The sequence below is a fragment of the Strix uralensis genome, chromosome 4 (assembly GCF_047716275.1).
Source record: "Strix uralensis isolate ZFMK-TIS-50842 chromosome 4, bStrUra1, whole genome shotgun sequence".
Lineage (NCBI taxonomy): Eukaryota > Metazoa > Chordata > Aves > Strigiformes > Strigidae > Strix > Strix uralensis.
In genome coordinates, this window is record NC_133975.1 from 107135334 (window position 1) to 107158620 (window position 23287).

The 23287-nt window shown below is 37.7% G+C and overlaps 1 protein-coding gene across 4 annotated transcripts in view; it reads left to right on the forward strand.

Annotated features, from left to right (window-relative positions):
* Nucleotides 1-22622, forward strand: part of YLPM1 (YLP motif containing 1) — a 39184-nt gene extending 16562 nt beyond the window's left edge. The window contains exons 6-21 of one of the 4 annotated variants that reach the window (XM_074868405.1): nucleotides 2660-2765; nucleotides 4592-5069; nucleotides 6236-6328; nucleotides 6727-6901; nucleotides 7033-7178; nucleotides 7509-7696; nucleotides 8334-8396; nucleotides 8686-8805; nucleotides 9088-9264; nucleotides 9478-9561; nucleotides 9820-9903; nucleotides 11369-11455; nucleotides 14480-14531; nucleotides 19725-19855; nucleotides 21674-21853; nucleotides 22224-22622. In XM_074868405.1, the coding sequence (XP_074724506.1) occupies nucleotides 2660-2765; nucleotides 4592-5069; nucleotides 6236-6328; nucleotides 6727-6901; nucleotides 7033-7178; nucleotides 7509-7696; nucleotides 8334-8396; nucleotides 8686-8805; nucleotides 9088-9264; nucleotides 9478-9561; nucleotides 9820-9903; nucleotides 11369-11455; nucleotides 14480-14531; nucleotides 19725-19855; nucleotides 21674-21820 (2131 nt within the window). In that variant the 3' untranslated portion in view covers nucleotides 21821-21853; nucleotides 22224-22622. Of the gene's footprint in view, nucleotides 1-2659; nucleotides 2766-4591; nucleotides 5070-6235; nucleotides 6329-6726; nucleotides 6902-7032; nucleotides 7179-7508; nucleotides 7697-8333; nucleotides 8397-8685; nucleotides 8806-9087; nucleotides 9265-9477; nucleotides 9562-9819; nucleotides 9904-11368; nucleotides 11456-14479; nucleotides 14532-19724; nucleotides 19856-21673; nucleotides 21854-22223 lie in introns of those variants that run through there. The other 3 variants (XM_074868406.1, XM_074868409.1, XM_074868408.1) reach the window with 3 other exon arrangements.
* Nucleotides 22623-23287: the final 665 nt, after the last annotated feature.

Below are 23287 nucleotides of genomic sequence, written 5' to 3' on the forward strand. Positions count from 1 at the left end.
TGGAGATGGTGCTCCTTTCCTAATTCATTTCTTGAAATATGCAGTAATGGCTTCATTTCTTTTCACCACAGCATGATAGTAGGAGCTCATGTGAAACAAGTTATTTGAAGTAACTCCATCACAGCTTTTGTGGATGGACCTTTTTTCTTAAATACATGGTTGTCCCTTTCGCCGTGAATATGGCATTCCCTGTTTCTTACTTTCCAGGAAGAGATCTGTCCATATCACCTGACCAATCTTTTTGTTATCATCAAATGAGCTTGTTGATAATTGCTTTTCAATCTTGTTATTAGTATCTGATTAGCTCGTTGATAATTGCTTTTTAATACTTACCTGTCAAGATGTACATTAATGTAGTTCTTAATTCACACAATGGGAGCTATTTAATTTTTGGATACTGCTTACTTTTTAATTAAAGCATGTGTGGGCTTTTTCTTCTTTATATTGCTCCCCCATTTGAAATCCAGCATCATCAGTGAATAATTTTGTCAGGTTTGGTTGATCTTAGTTCTGAGGATCAGCACAACAGCATAACAATCAGAAGGATATGAATGCACAAGTTCACCAAGACCACATTTTAGAACAGCTGCTAGAGTCCCTCAGGCTTTAATAGGTATTTATTTAAAAATAAGTAATAGAATATCCACTCAAACATCAGAAGCATCCTAGGTCTTAATAAATTTAGTAATACTAGAACGAATGGAGCGCATACCATCTATCTAAATGCTATCTTTGTGATTTGGTGCATGGGTTTAGGTGCATTAAATATATTTTAAAAACCCAAACAAAACAGAAAGATGAGTTTCTTTGGCTGTTTTCAGTGAATGAGATCTTTCAGAGGAGATTGTAGAGAAAAGAGGAAGCATCTTAGAGGTTCATGTGGTTCATCCTATTCATGAGTTATGGAGCGATAGCTAAGGATTGATACCTAGTAGACAGGGGTTTAATTTCATAAACAATATATGCTAAAATAATGGGCAGTTAAAATGTTTGGTTATCATTATTACATTTACATCAAACCATGTTGAAAGATACAGAGGTGTTTTGTGCTTTTCTTGAAGCCATTTTGTTTTCAGACTCTTAAGATTGCTAAGCATCTGTCCAATACGGAAGGCCTTAGTTGCACCAAAATGCAAGAAAAATACTTTTAAAGAAGGGAGAACTTTTATTCTGAATAATTTAATCTTTCACTGCAATTAGATTAATTCAACAGGTGTTAGTAACTGTGTTATAAAGCAGTATTTACCAAAAGTTCAGAGCAACAGTTCATTTTCAGCTTCCTGACTTTCCCATTGCCTCAGGTTGCCAGGCATATGTTTTGCTGTTTAATATGATTAGCTGCAAGCCAGTGGACTTAAGCTAAGGACTATAGTTTGAGAATCACTACCTAAGTGAATAATTTATTAGGGCTGAAATATTTGAACATAGGAACTAAATTGTTTTTATGTAAGAAAATAGATATGTATACATCTTTCTAAGCCAGTTAAAAGGGGAAATATAAACACAATACTGCATGATACTGGTTTTTAATTGAATATGAGGGTAGTCTTAAAATTAGTTACACTGGTACTTCCATCAGGTTCTTATAAGGAGGTGATCCCAGTCTTAACAGTAGCAACAAATTTAAGGAGACTGCTTATGATTTCATTTTATTTTTTTGAGCCAGGAGTTATACCAGTAGTGTGGTACATACCTGCTTTCATCTCCAAAGGTAAAGCCTTAATCTGGCTTTGCTTTTATTGTGTATAAAACTGCAGATGCTGAGCTGCATGCTGTTCAGCATTTGTCATCTGGTGTATTCTTTTTCTAAGCCAGGTATAAAGAAGACGTAAGTGCTAGCAATTGCTCAGTTTACTGTTTGTACTAATGCAGCACTTGGGATCCCTTTCTGTGAGCCAAGTTCCCCTTGTGCTGGACACTGACCAGATGCATTGCTAGTCAGGATGGTCTCTGTGCCTAGTACAGAGGGATCCCATTCTTAGTTGTTCTTTGGAAACTAATACACACGATTAATATGAACAAAGAGTTATTAGCAATTAAAAAAAACTAGATAAAAAAATGCTAACAAAAATTGAAAGGAAATCATATTGGATAGAACTTTGTAATCCAGCGGTTGTAGTATTCACTGCTAGTCCTCATCTCTGCTCCATAGACTATGTATTGGTTGTATATTAAATAGCATTTTCACATATAAAATAAGGAAACAAAAGTTAAAATCACCATTTGGTTTTAAATATTGGAATCTCTTTTGAGCTTTGGCCTCAGTCCTCTTAGTGTGTGAACCAGAGCAAGTCACTGAGAGTGCTTATGCATGCATCTCCAATGGGCTGCTTGTTGGCAGAAGCTAAAAATCCAGCTTTGCTCTTTACTGTCAAAGTGGAGTGGTTCTGACCAAGCCCAAAAGCGTAAGTGCATGTCTCGGGATATTTGTGATCAAAAAAGAATGCAGGTAATACGCTAAATACCTCCATGGTTAGGTGGATGTGAAACAGGGATTTCTGAATCACAGTGTTGACCATGTGAAGCCTGCTCTGTCCTTTTCTTCTTTGGACTTGCCCCTGATGCTAGTGTAATACATGGTTTTCACTGTGAGTCTTGATTTCTTCAGTTTTTCATTTAAGCTACAAACTGATAACACTTTCTTGTGATTCACGTACAGAGAGCAGAAAGAACAGCTACAGAAGTTGAAAGAGTTTAAACCTGACATTTCCACACAGGACTCTCCAAGATCACAGAACACAAGCACAAGGCCGGGTGCCTTTCAGGTAAATTCATCTTGTGTTAATAACATGCTGATAGTAATTACAATTGGTGTGTATGTCAGATCAGTTCTAGACTCTGATAGTCAAACTTCTCTGTGGAATGCCTCCCCAGCAGCCCTTACAACCTCATCAATCTTCTGTTGAGGCAAAGCAACTTCTTAGTTTCTTTAGAATTTCCAAAGCCTTTCTACCCATTCAGTCCACCATGTCTTTTGAGCATGACCCACTGGGGACAGTAGCACATGAGGTTCAGCAGCACAGATTGCTGTGGAATGATGTGCCAGAAGAGGTGAGCTCTTCCAAAACAGGGACATAAGGCTCACAAGAAGACCCTCCTCTTCCTTGCCTAGGTTCTGACATCTTGCTGTGCTTTTCCTACTCTAAGAGCTCTCTCCTCTTTGAAGTCAGAGAAATTTGAGGATACGTCCATTAGAAACTGAGAGATTTCAATGTACGGTGGGCATTAGCTTTCTGTTTGCTGTCTTCATTGGAAATTCTCATTATCCTCTCGAATACCATAAAGTGCATGGAAGCTCACGTTTGTGTACCTCCATGACTTCATCTCCTGTTGTGATGCAAGCTATTCCTCTGCTGCTTAATCTCCTGGTTGGTTCTGGGAACTCTTCTCAGCTGCTTATATTTGGTTTTTTGATAATTCGTACTGGGTCAGAAGCCACCTGAACTTCTGCAGTCATGTTAACTCAGGTTTATAAATCCTTCCTAGAATGAATAAACAATTGTGTTAAATGTATGTTGGAGGAGATACCTGAGTCAATGCAGAGTCTTTATTCTTCATCACATCTTAACCCTGGCATTACTGGTACCAATAAATTTAGCCATAATAACCTCTGGGTCTGACATTCAGCTGGACCAAGCTTTGTTTGTCTCTCCCTCCAGAGGAGTGTTATGCAGTGAATGAGGCAGTGCAAGTTTTCTTTTTACCTAGGTGACCTCTTCCTTGTTTACAGTGTCTATAAAGTAAAGTAATGGAACAGATTTGCTACCAAGAACTGCAGGTATGTTGATGCCTTTAGGAAATGACTTTACTCAACTTCGGTATTTTATATCTCAGACTACTTCACCCATCTGCCTAGAGCTATTCAAACAACTTTCGTCTTTCTTGGGATTCCTGCCTTCAGATTTCTGCTGTGACTTTGAACCATAACTACAAAGTTCAGCTTTGTCTCTACAACCATTCTGCAAGTTCTGTTGCACGTTGCTAATGAGGCTGCCTGTAATTTGGCATCTGCTGTGATGCTGTCAAGACTCTTGTGACACAGCACATGGGGTTCCATGGGGATCTTTGGTTCATGAAGGGGTTTGTTTTGTTTTTTCACTGGGCAAGACCCCCATTTCTTATGTTGATCTGATGTTGATTTCATTAAGGGGGTTTCCAGGTGTTTCTGCTCTCTGGGAACTTTTCCAGTGACTTCCAAAAAGAAGCTGACCTTATCAATCCTTTTGTGCCTCACCAAGCTGCCCTACTTTCAGACTTTTTCAGCCTCTTCACAGACAGCAGGAATCTTTGCAGACAGCAGGAGTCTGGGAATAAAACCGTAGACACTTTTGAACTGAGATAGGCCTACTGGAGCTTAAATTGGTAAGGTTATTTTGAAGGAGAAAATAACTAGTATTTAAGCCTTCACATAGTGAACAAACACCAAATTAATTCAAGCCACCAGTTCTTGAAATATTGCCCTCCTACCTGTAGCATCTTGATGGAGGTACTGGAAAATGCTTATGATTTGATTGCCATTGTGCTTACTGACTTACAGAGGATGAGAGAGGTTAGTTTACAGATCTACATTAAAAGTGCTTTCTGCATCTAGGTCTCTTCTCAGCTATCTTCAGAGGCACCAGTAGAAGCCCAAGCTATTAAACCTTCTCCTGCTGTTATTATAAAGCCTCCCGTGTTGTTCAGACAGCCCACCCCTGTGACAAGACCAAGTGCCCCACTGACAAGGCCTGCTACACCTATGACAAGGCCACATGCTCCAGTTTCTACAACTACAACCCCAAGTCATGGTCAGTCTTTAAAACCATCACCTTCTACTGTGGAACAGGAACGCTGGGATGAGGATTCTTTCCACGGACTCTGGGACACAAATGAGGATAAAGGAGCAAATATGGAGTACGAGTTGTGTAAACAGGAGTCAATGATGCCTCCACCCGTCTCCTCGCCTGTGAAAGTACCTGCTGTTCACACCTCTGTTCCGTCAGCTGTACCAGTGTCCCTTCCTCCAGTTATTCCACCAGTTCCTAAAGCACCTGTAATTCAGCAAACTGTGGATTATGGCCACGGGCGAGGTGGGTATCACAGTATATTTGTTTGATCTGTAATGGAGAGTTAATTAGTCCTCCTAGCTTCTTTCTTAAGGAGTGTGTCACACAAAGCATGCCGTAGATGTTCTGCAGTTGACCTGTAGGCTGTGTACATTGCTATCTAGTGCCAAACAATGCCGTTTTAAGGAGTCTGTAACCCACAGCCTTGAGTTTAATGTTTTCTTCAATGCTGTGGTAATGAGCTATTTCATGTGAACTGAATGGTGTATGGCCACGACTGCTTCTAATAAACACCAACTGATGTGATCACATCAATGTGTTATATTTAGATTGATACTGATGCTTTCCCTTAATCCCTTTGTAGCTGAGTATGGACATAACCGTGCTAGATGGTACTTTGGATTTTTATAGTTCTTAGGTGTGACCTAGTAACTTAAAGCAGAATGTGACTGGTGTTTGCATGATTTATGTACTGCTTAATGGGTGTGAGGTACCCTCTAGACAGGGAGGGGGACAAAGTCCTAGTTCTGAAGAGCATACACCCCAAACAGGCATTTAACACGTAGACAGTGAAGGGCTCTGATTTTTGGTATTGATCTTATCAAAGCTGAAATTCAACACTAAGTTTTTTAAATATAATTTATTTCCCTCATACTTCGTTTTTAACAGGAGCGAAATCACGTCATAAAGAAGTTCTTAAATTGTGCGTTGTCATTTAAAGAGCGTTTTTTCTCTAAGGTGCCATAACATGAATTGAAGCCATATCGATTCCATTAAGTAGATATTTTACTAAAAGCTGTTAGGAAAAATTGTCACTGTTAGGAATCTAAATTGAGAATTTCAGTTAATATTCTTGACATTACAATAGTTCTATGAGTTATTGAAACCTTCAGAGCATTTTAATGTTCATAATCTTCTGACCATGCATGCTACCTGAACTCATCTGAAAAGGCAGAAGTCCCATGCAGTATGCATAATTACACACACACACACACAAACCCATTTCAGGCCTTCAAAACCATGGTGCTGTTTATTTATGTGTAGGTTTTTTTGCATTATCCATTAAAAGAAATTTTTATAAGTTATTCCAGTCACTTTTAATGCTATTGACAGATGGCTTTTCATGACAGAGACAAGGAAATTGAAGAGGGGCATTTTAACACTTTATTTTTTTATTATTTTTTAACCAGATATAACCACCAGTAAAGTGGAACAGATTCCATATGGGGAGAGGGTAACCCTGCGTCCGGAACCTCTGCCGGAGAGGCAAACATTTCAAAAAGGTAGAGTGCTTGGCTAGCTCTCAGGCAGTTAACTCTCAAGAAAAGTTGTAAGGCACTAAAAGCATATTTTAAACTAAGTAACTCTTGTTTAAGCTAGAACCACTTTATTTTCTTCAGAGGCCCATTAGAATGACAATTCATATTGTCAAGAGAAGTAATACAGTCAATGACCTAGCCACTTTAAAAATTCAGTTTTGTAGCTTTGAGTAGGATTGTATGATATGGTTGTATGTTACAGTTTGGAAAAGATACTCAGTGGCTGATTAAGTCCATTCTAGCCCTCGCATCGTATGTTTCTATGTACTTTTCTTGCACTCTTGTTTGTTGCTTTTCCTTCAAAAATAATAAATTCAGAGTATATTTTAGTAATTTGGATTTCCATGGGTTTCTCTTTTCAGAGCACCCTGGTCGTTACAACAGAGAAAGAGATCGTGAGCCTTATTTTGAGCGTCAAGGTAATTCCAATGCAGATCATCGGGATTTCAAGAGAGACCGGGACTTGCACAGAGACCGTGGTTCTGTGGACTATGAACGAGAGAGGTTTGAAAAAGAGCGGCATCCCCGAGATGATAGGTACATGGTTTTGGAACACTACTGAAATCAATACAATTCAGGCTGTATTGAGTATCAGGCTGTCCATTTTTCACTTCTCTCTGGAATCCGTAGTAGAAATTCTAGAAATACACAAAATACTCTTTTGGCAGGGTTATTCCTACTACACCTTCAAGGACTCAGTCTTACCGTGACAAGAAAGACCATCCCTCCTCCAGGCGGGGTGGTTTTGAAAGGCCACCATATGAACGAAAGACAGATCGTCCAGCATATGATCATGGGCCTTCCATGTTTGGAGGTACAGTTTCTCAATCTTGAAGCTAGAATATTACAAAAAATATGGACTCACAGAGGTAAAGATTAATTGGGAGAAAATTAATTTGCAGTATTTCTTTGTTCAGATTATTTGGGCGGTGTCATGTAGTTTTGTTTCTCAGTGGTGATGGTGTCAGGAACAGAACAGTTATATACTCTGCTAAAAAATGTCTTTGATTGCAATAGGTTCAAGATTAGAAATTTGAATTATTTTGGGGACAAATCTGTGAATTTATCCTAAAATAATGAAGGTCTGTTTAAATCAGCTCAGCTGGGTATGAACTTCTTAATTTTTTTGTTTTACTGAACTAAGAAAATTCTTCTGTCCAAACACTGGAATTTGAAGGTGATCGTAGAAATTACCCTGAGGAAAGAATTCCTATTTCTGCTCCATCAATGCCCCGTCAGCCACCACCTGCTCCACGAGTGGAAAGGAAGCCAGAATCTAAAAATGTAGATGATATTTTGAAGCCACCAGGACGGGATAGCAGGCCGGAGAGGGTGAGTATGCGTTCTGAAAGCAACAATTGGTTTCTACAACATCTGTATTCAGATAAAATGCTTATGAATGTAATATGTTGGGAACAAGCCTATATTTGAGGAAGCTGTGGAAATTCTCTTGATTCTTTTGCAAATGCCTAGAGCGTTGTAGCATAGCTATTAGGAGTCCACAGGAGATGTAAACTTCCTGGGAATGCTAAGATGAAATTCCTGTTAGTGGGTAACGTGTTTTAGACTCCTCTGAGATCTTCACTTGGGTTTTTGATGTATTGGAGGAAAGACTTGGCTTTACACAGAGGCAGAGATTTGACAATGCACCATATAAAGTAAGAAAGAACAAGATTCAGTCTATAAAACATTTAGACAAGTTTCATTCAGTTAATTTTACCTGAACCAGATCTATAACATCTTACGCAGTTTAAGCTGCTGAGATGATTAACATCATATACTCCTATTCTGTGAAACTACTACCATTCCTCACAACCTGGTTTGTAAAATAGGCAGTGAGGCATGGTACTGGCTTTGCTTGATGATATGCAAAAGTGTCAGCACAGAGCACATAAAAGAAAATTTTTGCAAAAGAGATTCTGTTAAATGTAGTACAGTATCCTATCTTCTTACACAATCTTTGTTTCAGATTGTAATCATAATGAGAGGGTTGCCTGGCAGTGGGAAGACACATGTAGCAAAACTCATCAGGGTATGTAAACAACCACTTGCTGTGTAGTGCTGCTTGTCTTTTATGTGTGCTTCCTCTGCTGTTTTCTTTCTGTTTGTCTGGAATTTCAACCTGTTGTTATTTCATGTTCCATGTCTTCATATGGCCTGTGAATCCCATCCACTATTAGCAAGTGTGAAGTATACTGGTCTCTTCTTGGTTTGCAATAGAGCAAGGAACTGCTGCTTGCCAGAAGTGTTGTGAAGATCCTCTGTATCAGAATGGAATTTTTACAGCAAAAGTATGTGGGTTTTTTTTGCTTTCTTCCCAGGATAAGGAGGTAGAGTGTGGAGGACCTGCACCAAGAGTGCTCAGCCTGGATGACTATTTTATCACTGAAGTAGAAAAAGAAGAGAGAGACCCAGATACAGGGAAAAAAGTGAAAAAGAAGGTACTTTTAATTCAGTTTCTTATCTTGACAAAGAAACAAGACTTTCTGGAACAGCACAGTGGCAATCAGAATTTCAGTCTGTCTCTTTGGAAAAGTGCAGAGGTCTGTGGGCTGTTTCACAAAACAAATCAATGTAACAAGGCAGAATGGGCAAAATCTGAAAAGTTGGCCTGGAAGATGTTTTTCTCATACCAATGTACTTTGTGGTCATGACATTCAGCAGTTGAACATTAGCAATTTAATAGGTTTCCTCTTTCTTAAATGCTTTTGTCCCTGATAAAGGTGATGGAGTATGAATATGAAGCTGATATGGAAGAGACCTATCGTACCAGCATGTTTAAAACTTTCAAAAAGACCTTGGATGATGGCTTCTTCCCCTTCATTATCCTTGATGCTATCAATGATAGAGTGCGACATTTTGAACAGTTTTGGAGTGCTGCAAAAACCAAGGGTTTTGAGGTAATGGAGCCTAAAAAGCATTTGAACTTGCTAGCACCCGTATGCTGGTATTTCTAAACTTTTGAATGCAAAGTCCACATTCAGGAAAAATGCTGTGGTCTACAGTTACAAATTTACCTTTCTTAGAATGTACAACTGCAGAGTGTATCACCAGGTAGAAAAAGAGCTCTAAAAACTGATTTACAATATTCAGTATTGTCTTTCTCTTTCTAGGTGTACTTAGCTGAAATGAGTGCAGATAACCAGACGTGTTCCAAGAGGAATATTCATGGACGCAAGCTAAAGGAAATCAGCAGGGTAACTGTATACATCTGGAGTCATAGGATTAATGATAGGTTTCATTGTGCTTTCAGGCCTGCTGGTGTTGGAAAACTAGATCTCTTTTAGACTACATAATGCTTACACTTTTCCTCTAAGAAGAGCTGGTAGTTATGTCATTGGATTGAAGTTACTTTTCTTAAGTACAGATACATCTTGTTTGTGATCAGAAACCCAATTTTCCATTGAATCTGTTACATTTTTAGAGGTGCTTCATTTTTGTTTGTTTTTTGTTAGATGTCTGATCACTGGGAGGCAGCACCACGTCACATGATGCGTCTGGACATTCGTTCTCTATTGCAGGATGCTGCTATTGAAGAGGTGAGAATCTCTGTGCTTGTTAAAATTACAAATTATGTAGATGTGACTATACTGAAAACTCAAAGCAGAGAAAGGTGATCACAACAGGGCAGTTATACTTGGCACTGTAGAAACCTAGAATCGCTGTGTCAGACAAGTGTATTCCATTATTCTTATCAATTATACAAACATGAAGGTACATGTTACTTTTTATGACCTTTCTGGAGCCCAGATTTACGCATCTTTGAGCAAGAGTTGAAGCCATTTTGCTCTTAGCAACTGTTGAGTACCGATTAAAGAGGTAATCCGCTCTCTCAGATAAAACTCAGCACATTTTCAGGTTACTGGATTAATTGGATCATAATTTGAGGAAGTAGTTTGGTAAAATAAGTAAATAAACAAACTTGATCTCCGCTCGGTCCCTGCTTTGAAAAACACAGACCTGTAGCAGAGAATGAAGAAATAAATAACATGTAGCAGAAGATTACACTTGCTGTAGAAGTATGCTACCTTTTTATTCAATTTGCAGTTTGCTATGACATGCATCTTTGGTGTGTCAGCTTTCTGTATTGTTGCATTCTTCTTTGGCAGATGGTTCAGGAGCTCTGGGAATAAATTAGTATGTTAATTGTATGGTCATCATGAATGTATCATAGCTGCATGTTGCAGTCAGAACGGCTCTTGCCATGACCATAGAAACTGGTGAACTGCCAAAGTAGGAAGAGAGTTTACTCTTTGCAGTTTGTCAGGAGGTCAGCAGGTTATTTTTGAATCTCCAAATTCTTTGTATCAGAAAATAGTAGTCTTCAAGAGGACAGCAAAAGGCTGAGCTTTCATATAGACTCAAGGGCAGATCTGGGATTTACTCTCTGTGCATCAGGGTTTTACTAATGGTATGAAGAACTGTACATACTTGGAGAGTTTTAAGTGTTCCACAGTATACACATGAATCCCCATTAGAGATGTGAACTTCAGAAAGTATTTCGTTAGATGTATGTCTTAAAGCATCCATTTTCTTTATCATGTTAATCACTGTGGTTATTATTTTTCACTGTAATACATAAATATATAAAAGATCAAGGCTTGATAGAGATGTTCTGTGCAGAGAGCACCATTCCAGTGATGTATATATGGCAAGTTTAAGATCTCTTCCTGAGATTACAAGTTTTGAAATGTGATTGTGTAGGAAACAAGAGAAGTATCGTACTGTTACAGATACTGGTAGCACAAACAATGCATGTGAAGGAAGAGAATAAATGATTGCTACTTTCCTGCAGTTTGTCACTCTGTAGCTAGAAGGGAACCTGTGTCCAGGGGAAGCCAAAATGGAGCCAGTATTCATATATATTGCATCATCATACTTTCCAAAATGAATCCTTTCTTCCCTATTCTATTTGAACTTGGAATCTTCTAATTACCCTGCTAAAAAGATAATACTTAGAAGTCAAGCAGTGCCTTGTAAGTCAGTGTTTATGCTTTGGAACAGGTGGAGATGGAGGATTTTGATGCAAATATTGAAGACCAGAAAGAAGAAGTCAAGAAGGATACAGCAGAGGAGGAAGAAAGTGAACTGGTAGGAGACACATCAGCCATCTCTAACAAAATGTTTGTTAATGTGTCTGAGGGAGAATCTCAGCCTTATAAATGCCAACCCATTGCCATTCTTAGCAGTGTGATCCTAATACACGCATTTCTAGTCATTTGTTCCTTAAACATTTCTAGGAGAACTTTAATGTTAAATCATGTTATTCCTAACTGTTTGGGTTTTTTTAAGAATCTGTGAGTATATGCCACAAACAGCATTATCAGTGGAGCGTGGTGACATGCCTCTTACAGACATTTATAAATTGCAGTACACTATAGCGCTGTCTTCCAGATTATTTAGGAATTACACTAAGTGGATGGATGGGAAGAATGGGTAAAGATTAATTTAGCTTATTTCCTTTCACGTGTCTAAAGAACTCTTCTTGACTGTCACAGTATATGACAACAGTTATGAAGAACAATGCTTTCTCTGCCAAAGTTTGCTGACTTTGTCAATAGGTATTTCCAGGTTGAGGGATTAGGTCTCTTGGATAAATGAAGGTTAGAGAATTGCCCTGAGGGGCTGGCATTTTAGGTATGTATTTAAAAGTCTACGGAAGGCTTCCTAATGTAACTTCTTGGTATGTGTTGGAGCTGCAACTGGTCAGTGCTTGATGACTTGAATGTGTCAAACCCCGGTTCCCACAACCAAGCAGTTAAACTCCAATAAACAGGAAGTAACCAAAAACATCTGAGATGAGCAAAGTCCTTTTTCTTAATGGAAACTTACTGTTCCTCAGGAGTGGCAGTTTAGAAAGCAGTTGAAATACAGACTTTTAAAATAAAGCTTAGGAAGAGTGGATCTTAATAAACATCTGTTTTTTGCAGCATGACTCATTCTCTTCACTAAATTATTCTTTGGCACAGAGTATGAAACTGCATAAAGTGTGGTTAGAACATTTCAAAGATGCATCCATGTTTACAAGAATATGGCTGCTAGCCTCATTTCTTAGAAATGAGCTATATCTAGAAGAGAAAGTTGTCTTTAGCTTTTGAGACATTTGTGCATAAATGTGTGTGTGTATGTGTGTGTTTATGGGCTCTGGGGAATGTCCTAATGTACAGTACATGTAACAATAGGTCTTTATGAGACGAGGAGAAAGCTTGGTGGTGAAAACTATGCAAATTATTAATAACTAAAAGTAATCTACATATAAGAATGTTTTCTATTCAGATTCACAAGAGATGAAAAATAGCAAAGAATTACCTGTTGTATGTAATGTCTGCTATTCAGTCACCTCTCAGAGAGGTATGTCAGACAGAAAGGTGGAACAGTACACTGTATTTGGTATCTGTCGCCTTCCTGAGAGCAGTTGGTAAGGGTTCTTCAATTCATTTTGCTGCATTTAATCCTGTGGAAAAAGAGAGGTCTGAAGCTCCTGCCATCTGGCAGATGTCCTTGAAATATCCAACTGTCTTGTACCAAAGGATGAATCCTGAATCTTTTCTTATCCTATCTGAGGACCGGGATATTGTACAGATTCAGCACATAATAGGCTGTTTCACACCATCAAAGTCACTCTTTTGTTGCTATTATCAACTCCCATAGGGTTGTTTGTAGCATTCATACAGTTCTTGCTTTTCTGTGCTTGATGGTATGAATTATTGATGCATTTAACTTAGTGTTCTAATCAGTGTATCAACATCACTGTGTTCAATACAGGCTATTAGTTGTGGTGTAAACTTTCTGAGCAAATTTTAATGTGCAACTTGGTTTAGAAGTATAAACATACATATATACATAAAGTTTATTTGTTAAAATATTGCAGCACAAACTGTCTTAGTTTGTATTAATTACAGACTTGATTAAAAGCAATAAAATACAGAGATCTGACAATCTCAAATCACCGATACATGCTTGATAGAAAAAAGGTCTTTCAAGGATTTTGGAAGAGCAATGCTGAACATAATCAAAAGCAGTGTAGCTCTCTGGAATAGTACACTCTAATTTAGTAATCTTTAGCATTAACAAATCCACATATATGTTTACCACAGTGGAGGCAACCTATAAATAGAGCAGGAAAGAAGTTAGTGTAATAAAATTGGTCTGTGTATTGTTTGTTTTCTTGTTGAAATCTTCTAGAGTAGGTCTTTTCCCTCTCTATTAAAAATCATTCTTAAAATAATGGAATTCTCCCAGGGGTTCCATTTCACTACATTGAGCTTTTCATGTGATTGCAGAGAAACATCAGTGGTTTTATACCCAATCTGAACAGCTGAAATGAGTTATAAGGGGTTGCTTAGTAAGGATTTACTTGTCCAAGAGTATAAAATTAAAAGATAACAAGCAGATACCTAAAATAAATACTTTCCTGCCAAATTTAATATCATTATGCTCATTTACAAGCAACAAACTGGCTAAAGATCATTACACATAAAACATATGATGACATTATTTGTAGGGAAAAAGTGTTTTTAAAAAATCGTTGCACTAAGGTTTATTTTAAAATAAAAAATAATACTTAAATCTTAGTCACTCAGCAGATACTCTCATTTAAACTAAAAAACAGAATTTTGTTTAGTGTGGACTAGCCACTCATACAAGAGTTTAGTATGCCCCTTTAAAAGGATCATTATGTGAAGCTTGTGTGTAGTAAATCTGGGAATATATTCTTGAAAACTTATGACTGTGGTAACTTTTTCATTTGTATTTGTAAAGCTCTGAATATTCTTTATGTCAGATAAGTTGTGTTGCAATAACTTTGCTACCTGGGATAATATAGTAACTGTGCACACAGTGCCATTGCTGTCTGTTAGACTCATTCCGGAGTTCTGTGTTTGCAGAGGGCAGCACTCTTGTAATGATTTGCAAGGGCTGCTAAAATCACTGAATGGGAAGTGGATGCAGAAGTTCTGAATACTGAATAATTTGTTTCCTTCATCTGATAACAAGAATTGTGCCTTACAAAAAGAAATACCTTAAGCTCCCATTGTAATGCTGTTTCCAGTTCAAAAGTGATATGCATGTGTGTCTCTCTCTAATCCTCCGAGCTTCTCTCTGTGTATGATTTAGGGTTACATTCCGAAAAGCAAATGGGAGATGGACACTTCTGAGGCAAAGCTAGGTGGGTATTTATTTTTTTCCTGTTTCTTATAGTTGGTATCTTATGATATTTGCAAAACCTGAATTTTTGTTTTTACTGTGCCTCTTTACCAAAGACAAATAAATGTATTGATCTCATACATGTGTCTGAAACCACAAACACATCTATACAGAAATTTGTCTTCTGGCAGAAGCAAGGGAGTTACGACTTTCTAACCATTGCTGTTTTATATACTCATTAATTGTTCTTCCATCTGTTCAAGGAAAGTACTTTGTCTTGAAATTTTAAAAAAGCAGTATTTCTATTCTTTATTCATCTCTTCCGTATTATAAAAAGCAAAGAGTCAACTTACATTGCATTGCATTCTTGTTCATACTGCATACCTTTTTTTCAAGCCTAAATGTCATCAGTAACTTCTTACTTTCTTGGAGACATGCCTAGTACCTAACTGTGTTGAAGATGTTTCTTGCTCTCTAAAATTGACAAGTATGAGGACAAAGTAGTGCCATGCTTTGAAACTGGTTCTGAATTATTAGGCCTCAGTGAATCTTTTCAACAACTCTGATGATGAAAAGTTAAAGTTTATTATGCTTTTCAGTTCCAGGAGTGTACTAGAATTCTTCTTAGTAGGATGCAAAGTGGACTTTCCAGGAGCACAAGGGCACTATTTTTGCTGCACTTTTTGTTCTGATTAGTGCTGCTGGTTGTGTTAAACATAAGTGCTAATATTAGGATTCTGAAAAGCAACTTTGAGGCTGAAATGCGTGTACCACAGCTATGGTGGAAGGTGTACACATGGAAAGAGGTTTCTAGTCATTATGATCAGTTTTGTAGGTTTTGTTTTGGGTTTTTTTGCTGAACAGCAACGGTTCTAAGTGAAGATTTTTCTCAGTGCAATCTGCATAAAGCTGCTATTTTCTGTCATGTCTATGAGAAGTAACAAATATCTGAATGGGACGCAGCACACCTTAGCTGTTTGAGGTTTGTTTCTGCATGTGTGGTACAGCCCTGTGTATCATTACTTTCCAATAACCAAAATCACAACTGCACCATACAAATAGCATTAGAATTTTTGGCAGCCTTTCATCTTTTGCTGTTAACTGCTTAGCTGCACCATCTCTTCTGCTGCTGCGTTGTCTTTTAAGTCATTTAAATATTTGTGGAGTATATTGACATTGCGGCACCTACAGTACCACTGGAGGAGCCTTGTACTCAATGATTCTGACGCATCAGACAGCTAGGCAGTTAGAATTAATTCAGGATTGCTCTGCGTTTTTGTTATGGGAGTTGATTGTTTTAATATCTTAAGATTATTTCTTAAGTTTATAACTTTTTTTTTTCCCCAATTATGTATGAAATCATAGTACTGGAAAACTGCATTGTTGAAGAATGTGCTGATACATTGTGTTGTGTTCCAAATAACATAGACTTCTTTAAATACTGAGTTCTAGGAACAGATGTGTTGCGCTGCATACAGTGAACCTTAAGTCATCCTGCGCATTTTACAAATATCACAGGAGTCCAGAGTGTGTTCTAAAAGTATTTATGTGTAGTTTCAAGCAATGTGGAGGCTGTGACTGCAGCAGAAATTTACATACAGCTTTCAAAATTTCCCTCTCTCACCCTCAAATACTGCTAACAAATAGAAACAAAGAACTGTGTTGTGTTTCTTTCTATATGAAAACTCCATAATATAAAATACAGGATTTTTGTGTGGTTGCCACTTAAATGTAGAATGGGAAGCAAGCAGCAGAGTCAGTTTTATGCTAAAGTTAGTTACTTGCAAGGCTGTTGCAACTTGAACAATCAAACTCCATTAACAAACTGGATGTTAGCATGCTGCAAGACACAGATAGAGATGCTGAGGTCTTTCTATTAAATCTGTATTCATGATTTTGCTTTTATAACTACCCTCTAGATTCATTTTAATAAATATATATTTATAAAAATGCAAATTTATAAATATAAATTAAAAGTAAATTCTGACAGAACATACATTTAGAAAAAGCCTAGCATTCCTATGTAATTAATGCTGTTTCTTTGAAACAAGGGCAAGGGCAAACAACTTTTAGCTCAAGGTATGCATTGTAAGCACTTGCAGTCTGTGGGTAAGAATTATATTTAATTTACAATAAGACGTTGTTGTAGATGACCAATTAAAATTATTTCCTGAAAGGCATGCAAACTGTGGTATGCACTTGTTATTCCAAAGTTGAGTTACTTCCCGGGAACTGGCCTGCCCATTAGGTTTATTGCGTTAGTCCCACAGGGCACACATTTGCAGCAGTGATGTAAGTGCAGAATCCAAAACCAACACTGTAAGTCTTGTTTTGCTTTTTTGTTTTCTTTCTGAATAGATGATGTTACAGGAAAGCACAATAAGATCTTGCTGTTTGTAATAAGCCTCGGAAAAGGTCTGAAAAGTTTGAGTTCTTTAGCTGCAAGGCTGCCTTGTGACAATCACCTTACCGTTCACCCCAGAGCTCTTGCTTTAGTTCAAATTTACTTTGGCAGGGGTGATGCATTCCTCTGAGTATGTGTGTGGTATATATCATTTCCTTATGTGTTGTGAGCACACAGCCACATTTTTATTCTAAAGATTAATTGCTGGTCTGTCTCAGTGCATAGCGCACATGGGTTCTTGTATTTAAATTTACAGAAATGGACTTAGATTTTTAAAATTTGACTATATTCAAAGTCTTTAGAGCAATACTGTTTCAAAGTGTGGCTTAGTGGGAAGTTCTGCAAACTTTCAGGAAAGAAGAAATGAGGTCTGGCATAGCTGAAGTTTTGATACCATTGCAAAATTTGCTCTAGAACGCACATAATGTTTTACATAAAACTTTGTGGCTTTTGTATAAGAAGGGCAAAAATTTAGCTGATTGATTCATTTAGTTTTTGAAGGAGCTAATTAAATCAGTTACTTTCAGATGCTTTATTATTAAAATTCTAAAGGTGAGTTTCTAAGTTCTGCGGGTCTTCAGAAATGCTGCTACTTCGTTGTTATTAAATGGAAATGCTAAAATGATGTTTGATAGTTTAACACTAAGTAATCATCTAACATAAATATTCACAAGCACCATTGTTACAAAATGACACCTTGTCTCATTTTCAGAAAAGAATATTCTGAAATAATGCTTTGTGGTAGGCTTTTGACATTTCTGTAGTGTTTCTACTGCATGGCACATGTACCTTGAATCACAATAGTATGGATGGAAGAAGATCCCTCTGGAAAGGCAATCCAGCTTCAGGCGTGGAAGGAGATAAATTCTGTGTAGCAGTAACAAAAAGGAACAGAGGGGAACCTCATACTCTGAACCTCTCCTGACTTCACTGTTGATGTTTGAGAGTTACACAGTTCTTGGTGATGTTTTCAGTTGGTCTGTGTACAGCAGGGAGTGGGAGACTGAACTTTCTTCCACATTGTTAATGAGATGAGCTTGCATCATAGCACGTTGCCTTCCAACAGGAATATGTCTGTGTACAGATACTTGCTGACAGAGTTCCTGAATTTTCAGTTCATGTTCCTAAATACTCCTCAACACATTTGTTGCTCTCCTTCTCATTGTTACTTTTTTCTGGAAACCGTTATGCTATGAATGATCTATGCTGATTGATCTGAGAGTAATACTGAGGAATAGTGCAAGTAAATTATGTGCTGGAGTAACAGAGGAATATTGTATAAATCAATTTTGTCTTCTAGAGGGAGTGCCGTCTTTCTGTGGAGATTGACCTTCAAATTTGGCAGATTTAATTTAGAGCAAAAGAAGAACCTTAACTGAATTGTGTAACAGGATATCATGTATCAGATACAAATATTCTGCACAGTTTTCTTAAATGGCAGAGAGGATTAAAATGTTTTCTTAGAAGAAATTCTGTATCTGTTCCAGGGAAATGGGGCAAAGGTGGAGTCTTTAAAAATTTTAGAGTTGTATGAGGGAGAAATTACTTCATTAGTTTATGGCATTTAAATTATACTAGCATGTCTACATCACCATTGCCTCACATTATCTCCGTTGTTGCTCTTTTCTCTCCCATATTAAGTAAAAAAATCTCATCTCTGAATTGAGCTTCTTTAAATACATACATTTGAACCTCCTCTTCTGCTATCCAAAAAAAAAAATGCTGCCTTGTATTTGGTTTATTTCTGAAGCCTTTTGTGGGTGAATTTAATTACATCAGTGACTTCTGAAACACTGTTACTGACATCACTGGAAATGGTTTATGGCATATAACTGCCAAGCTTAGTATTCCTTCTGCATATACTTGAATTGTTGGCTTATAAAATGGTAGCATATATCGACAGAAGCACTAGGATTTCCTTTGACTTCTAAAGCCGTTTTTCATTTTCATGCTTTGTTGTTCATAATCTTACAATGAATACTTCATCTCCTTTCCAAAACCAGTTTGCCACATAATTTCAAGAAGGTGTTGTTTTTTCACTGAAAATAAGTGTCCAAAGAGGAACAAAATTTTAGAACCTAGGAATGGAATTGTTTTTCCTCATGCCTTATCGGTTCAATAAGAGAAAGAAGAAAATTATGACTGTTGGACAAACGTACCGCTCAAATATTCATGACTGACCTCTTGCATGATGAAACAAAATATTCTGAGATATTTTTTTTTCCAGTCCTGGAGGATTTTTTGAGTGTGTTTTCCTTGTGGGGAGAGAAAAAGAAAGGGGGGGGGGGGGATCAGGATTTCCAAGGAGCTTTTGTTTAGCAGAAACAGTATCTCAAAAACTTGTCTTTGATGCATTAAATTATATGATCGTCACTTGTTCCCTGATACTGCATGTATGCTATGTTTGACACAGTATTAAACCCCAAATTGGGAAAAATGCTACAGCTTTAGTATTGTGTTCTAATACAGAAAGGTGGATCTGTGGTTCCTAGCTATTGTTGGCTATATTGTACCTGTAAGGACAGAGTCCATATAGTATGAACATCCAGAAGAGCAAGCTTTTCCCCCTCATACAGATAAAAAGACTGAGTGTTATTGCCACACAGTTAATGTGAAAGATCAATAAAGCTTGAAAATGGTGTTGAGTCTTCTTTAGTTTATTTCAACTCTCATCATTCCACCTGTCAAGACAAGCTGGATATACAAGTTCTGCTGTTCATTCTTTTGAAAATTTTTTCCACTCTCGTCTTGTTTGTGTGAATAATAGAAAAAAATTCTTCTTTAACTCTGAGGCTCTGTGTTTGTTCTCAGACAAGCTGGATGGTTTGCGGACTGGCACTAAAAGGAAACGTGACTGGGAAGCAATTGCCAGCAGAATGGAAGATTATCTACAGCTTCCAGATGACTATGATACACGTGCTTCTGAACCTGGAAAGAAAAGGGTAATAAATTTTCAAATGACTTACTGTGTGTATGACCATTTAACAGTCTCTGTGAAAAAGAGTTTGTATCAAGTCACTCAGTGTCTGTGAATATGGCAATTTCACTTGACTCACTTTTCATTTTGCTGTTTCGTTAGGTTCTGTAAGCGAATATTCTTGAGAGTAGGGTCTTCCAGAGGTAAACAGATTGATTATAACAATGTGAGGAATTGTAGATAATGAAGATGGCATGGCATGACTTCTGAAGTTGAGAATAGAATCGTGCCCCATTTCTTGCTGGGGGAGACGATGCACTTTGTTTCAGAGCAACCTGTAGAGTCCTGTTCTTACACTGTATGTTTTGTGATGACATAGTGTGATATATAGAGTGCCGTTCCAAGACAAGATGATGATTTTATTGAACTATTTTTTTGTAGGTTTTGTAATAAGTAGGCAGAGAAACAGTATGCTGTTCTTATGTTCAAAAAGCTTCAGCTGAGGAAAGTATCAGCTATGTAGATTTTATATCAAATTGAGTCTTGCAGATGTTACCTCCTGCATATACATTGCATAAAGCTTGGGAGATGGTGTATAAGTGGTTGGCTTCACTTTATATGTTGTTCTGTTCTGAACACAAAATGCTACATCTTCAAATACCATTGTGAAAAAAAGGGCAAAAAATCATAGAGGAAATGAGAGGTAGTAGGAAGAGATAACACTCTTTTTTTTTGGTCTCCAAAATAAAGACCAGCTTTTGCCACTAAAAGTAATTTGAGTTAACTGTCAGTGTTTGGACTTTGCTTTGTTCTGTCATGTCAAATAGAAAACATGGGTAGTACTGGACAGCATGTGTGAGAGAGATGGAGATAATATGGCAGTGGCAGAGGAAGTGATGGTGGAAGAAAGCAGACATTGCTTACCATCAGGAATGTCTGGGGAAATCCGGGTAGAATGTGGAATAGGGAGGTGCTGGCAGAAAGGTGATAAGGCTATGTCCCCAAGTAACAAATCAGCCTGAATGGGACTAATCAGTTAGGATGTCAAGGAATTGCTCCTCCACTTAATACTTACTGTTTTTTTCTTATCCTGCAATGGTGTGTTTCAGCTGAGTTTATGGACTGTAGCACTTCCATCGTCACCTCTCTTACTCCCTCCTCCCTGTTGCACTCCCTCCCGTTGGTGTCTGGGTTTGTGGGTGAGGGAGTGACTGTATATGTTTGAACAGGATGAATGCAAGTGATCTGCATGACCATGAACAGCCACAGAGGAGATGGCTGCAGCTGTAAAGATGGGAGATAACAAATGCATTAGAAGTTATTTAGCGTAAAGAAATAGTGGAGAAATTTTAAATAGAAATGTATCACAGAAGGAAAGAAAATTGTCCCTCATTCACTCATTCATTGCTGAGTTGCTCTTTAACACTGCCTTTCTCTAGTTTCATAGTCATCTTCTAGATGTTTCTATTGAGCAATTGAAAGACAGGTCATACAGAAAATGAAGAAGCTAAATTAATCTTTGATAATGCTTCCTGCAGAAAACATTGCTTTGAACAGAGACATAATTGTAGTAATTACACTTCAGCTCTCAGAATTACAGCATTGAAATGGAAAAGGCTAGTCATCCATACCTTTCTTCAGGGAACACCTGGGATATTCAGTTGAAAATAATGTAACTGGTGTAGTTTCCATCTTTTAAGCATCAGAAAACAAATTAATACTTGCCTGTTTGAATGAAAATTAGTAAAAATTAGAATTCTTGTACTCTTACCTGCAATGGAAAGCCTACACTTGTCTCAGGATTTCTTAAGAGATTGTCCAACTGATAGTATGTTCTCCATAGGTGCGGTGGGCAGATCTAGAAGAAAAAAAAGATGCAGACAGAAAAAGGGCCATTGGTTTTGTCGTTGGACAAACAGATTGGGAGAAGATAACAGATGAAAGTGGTCATCTTGCTGAGAGAGCCCTCAACCGCACCAAGTATATATGAAAAAGAGGTTAAACAGAATTTTGTGCCTTTAAGGTAAGTATTCAGTCTTTCTGCTTGTTTATAGCCTTGATGGTTTTTTAGGGTTTTTTAAGAGTTGAGGTTGCAGTTGATGTCATTGTTAGAGTTCTCCCAGACAAGATTATTTGATTTGGAGGCTTGTATAACAGGTGTTAGCTGTGCCCGTGTCAGCGTGCACCCTTCTGTACAGCATCTAAAAATAAAAGGAGAAGGATTGTCAGCTATCAATCTCCAAACTGTATTAACAGGAAGATTATGTTTTCATTAAGAGTAGTTTAGCTGTGTGCCCAGTCCTGTCTAGTTGAGATTTTGCTTGCTATATTTTAACTCTGACCATGTTAATTGCTGTTTTACTTGGTGTAACAAACTTTTCCTTTCTTTACAGGCCATTTGCTCTGAGGAGAAGTGAACCAAGGTGTCATGAGCATCTTGCATGGGTCATGTCACTCCCACCTTCACGGTTTTTCTTTGTTACTTTAGTTTCAGTAATTTTCTTGAGATATTGGCAGATAAGCAGTGCCCTCAAAAAAACCAACGAATCCTGCTGCTCCTAAATGAGACACAGTTTACTTTTTAATATTTTTGGAGGGGAGGGAGGGGGAGGGCCAGTAGTTTTAGCGGCTGTTTGTGGGATAAAGTGGAAGGATTAGACAGACGTTACCTCCACTGTACCATCACAGAATGTTTATCACCTTTGCTTTGTGGCCGTTCTCGTTTTATACTGTATGTACCTTGTAGCTTATTGTATTAGGAAGCAGAACAATAAATTTCACTATAAACTGTTCTTGGTGGACCATATAGCATGGTTTTTGTTTGACATTTTAAATGTGGTCTTTGTTCACATGTTGACAGTGCTCAGAACCTTCCTTACCTGGAAGAGGTGCTGTGCTCATATTCTGGAATGTGTCCTGTCTTCTAGGTTTATCACCTGCTTTTCTTCTCATAGACAGCTCCATTAAGGCCCCAGATTTTGCTGGCCTTTAGGAGTCATACCGTTCTCATTCTTCCTGGAGAGAAGGCATGATCGTTATTTTTTGGATCCTAGTTTCTCTTATGTCAAATTTTCATTACTACGTGAGTATGAATTCTGTTGGATGGCTCTGAAATACTCGAGGTAGTAATGTATGAAAAACATTTCTTTAATGCTCAACTTGAAAACAGGTACTGTGGAGTTCTCTGGAGGGCAGCCTAGAAAGCTCATTTTGATCTTACTATGTCTTTTAGTCCACACTGATCCCTGTCAGGGTATTTCATTCCATTCATAAGTCTACTGTCTCATAGAGAAACATCATTAAAAGAAGCAACAAAGACCAGAAGTTATACCCTTCTATTCCTTTAATGTGTTTAGCTTGCTAAAAAAGATAAACAAATAGGAGCCCACACTATTAAAAGTGGTACAAATTCTTCATAGATGCTGGTATATCACTTCTGCACAGCATCAGATTTGCT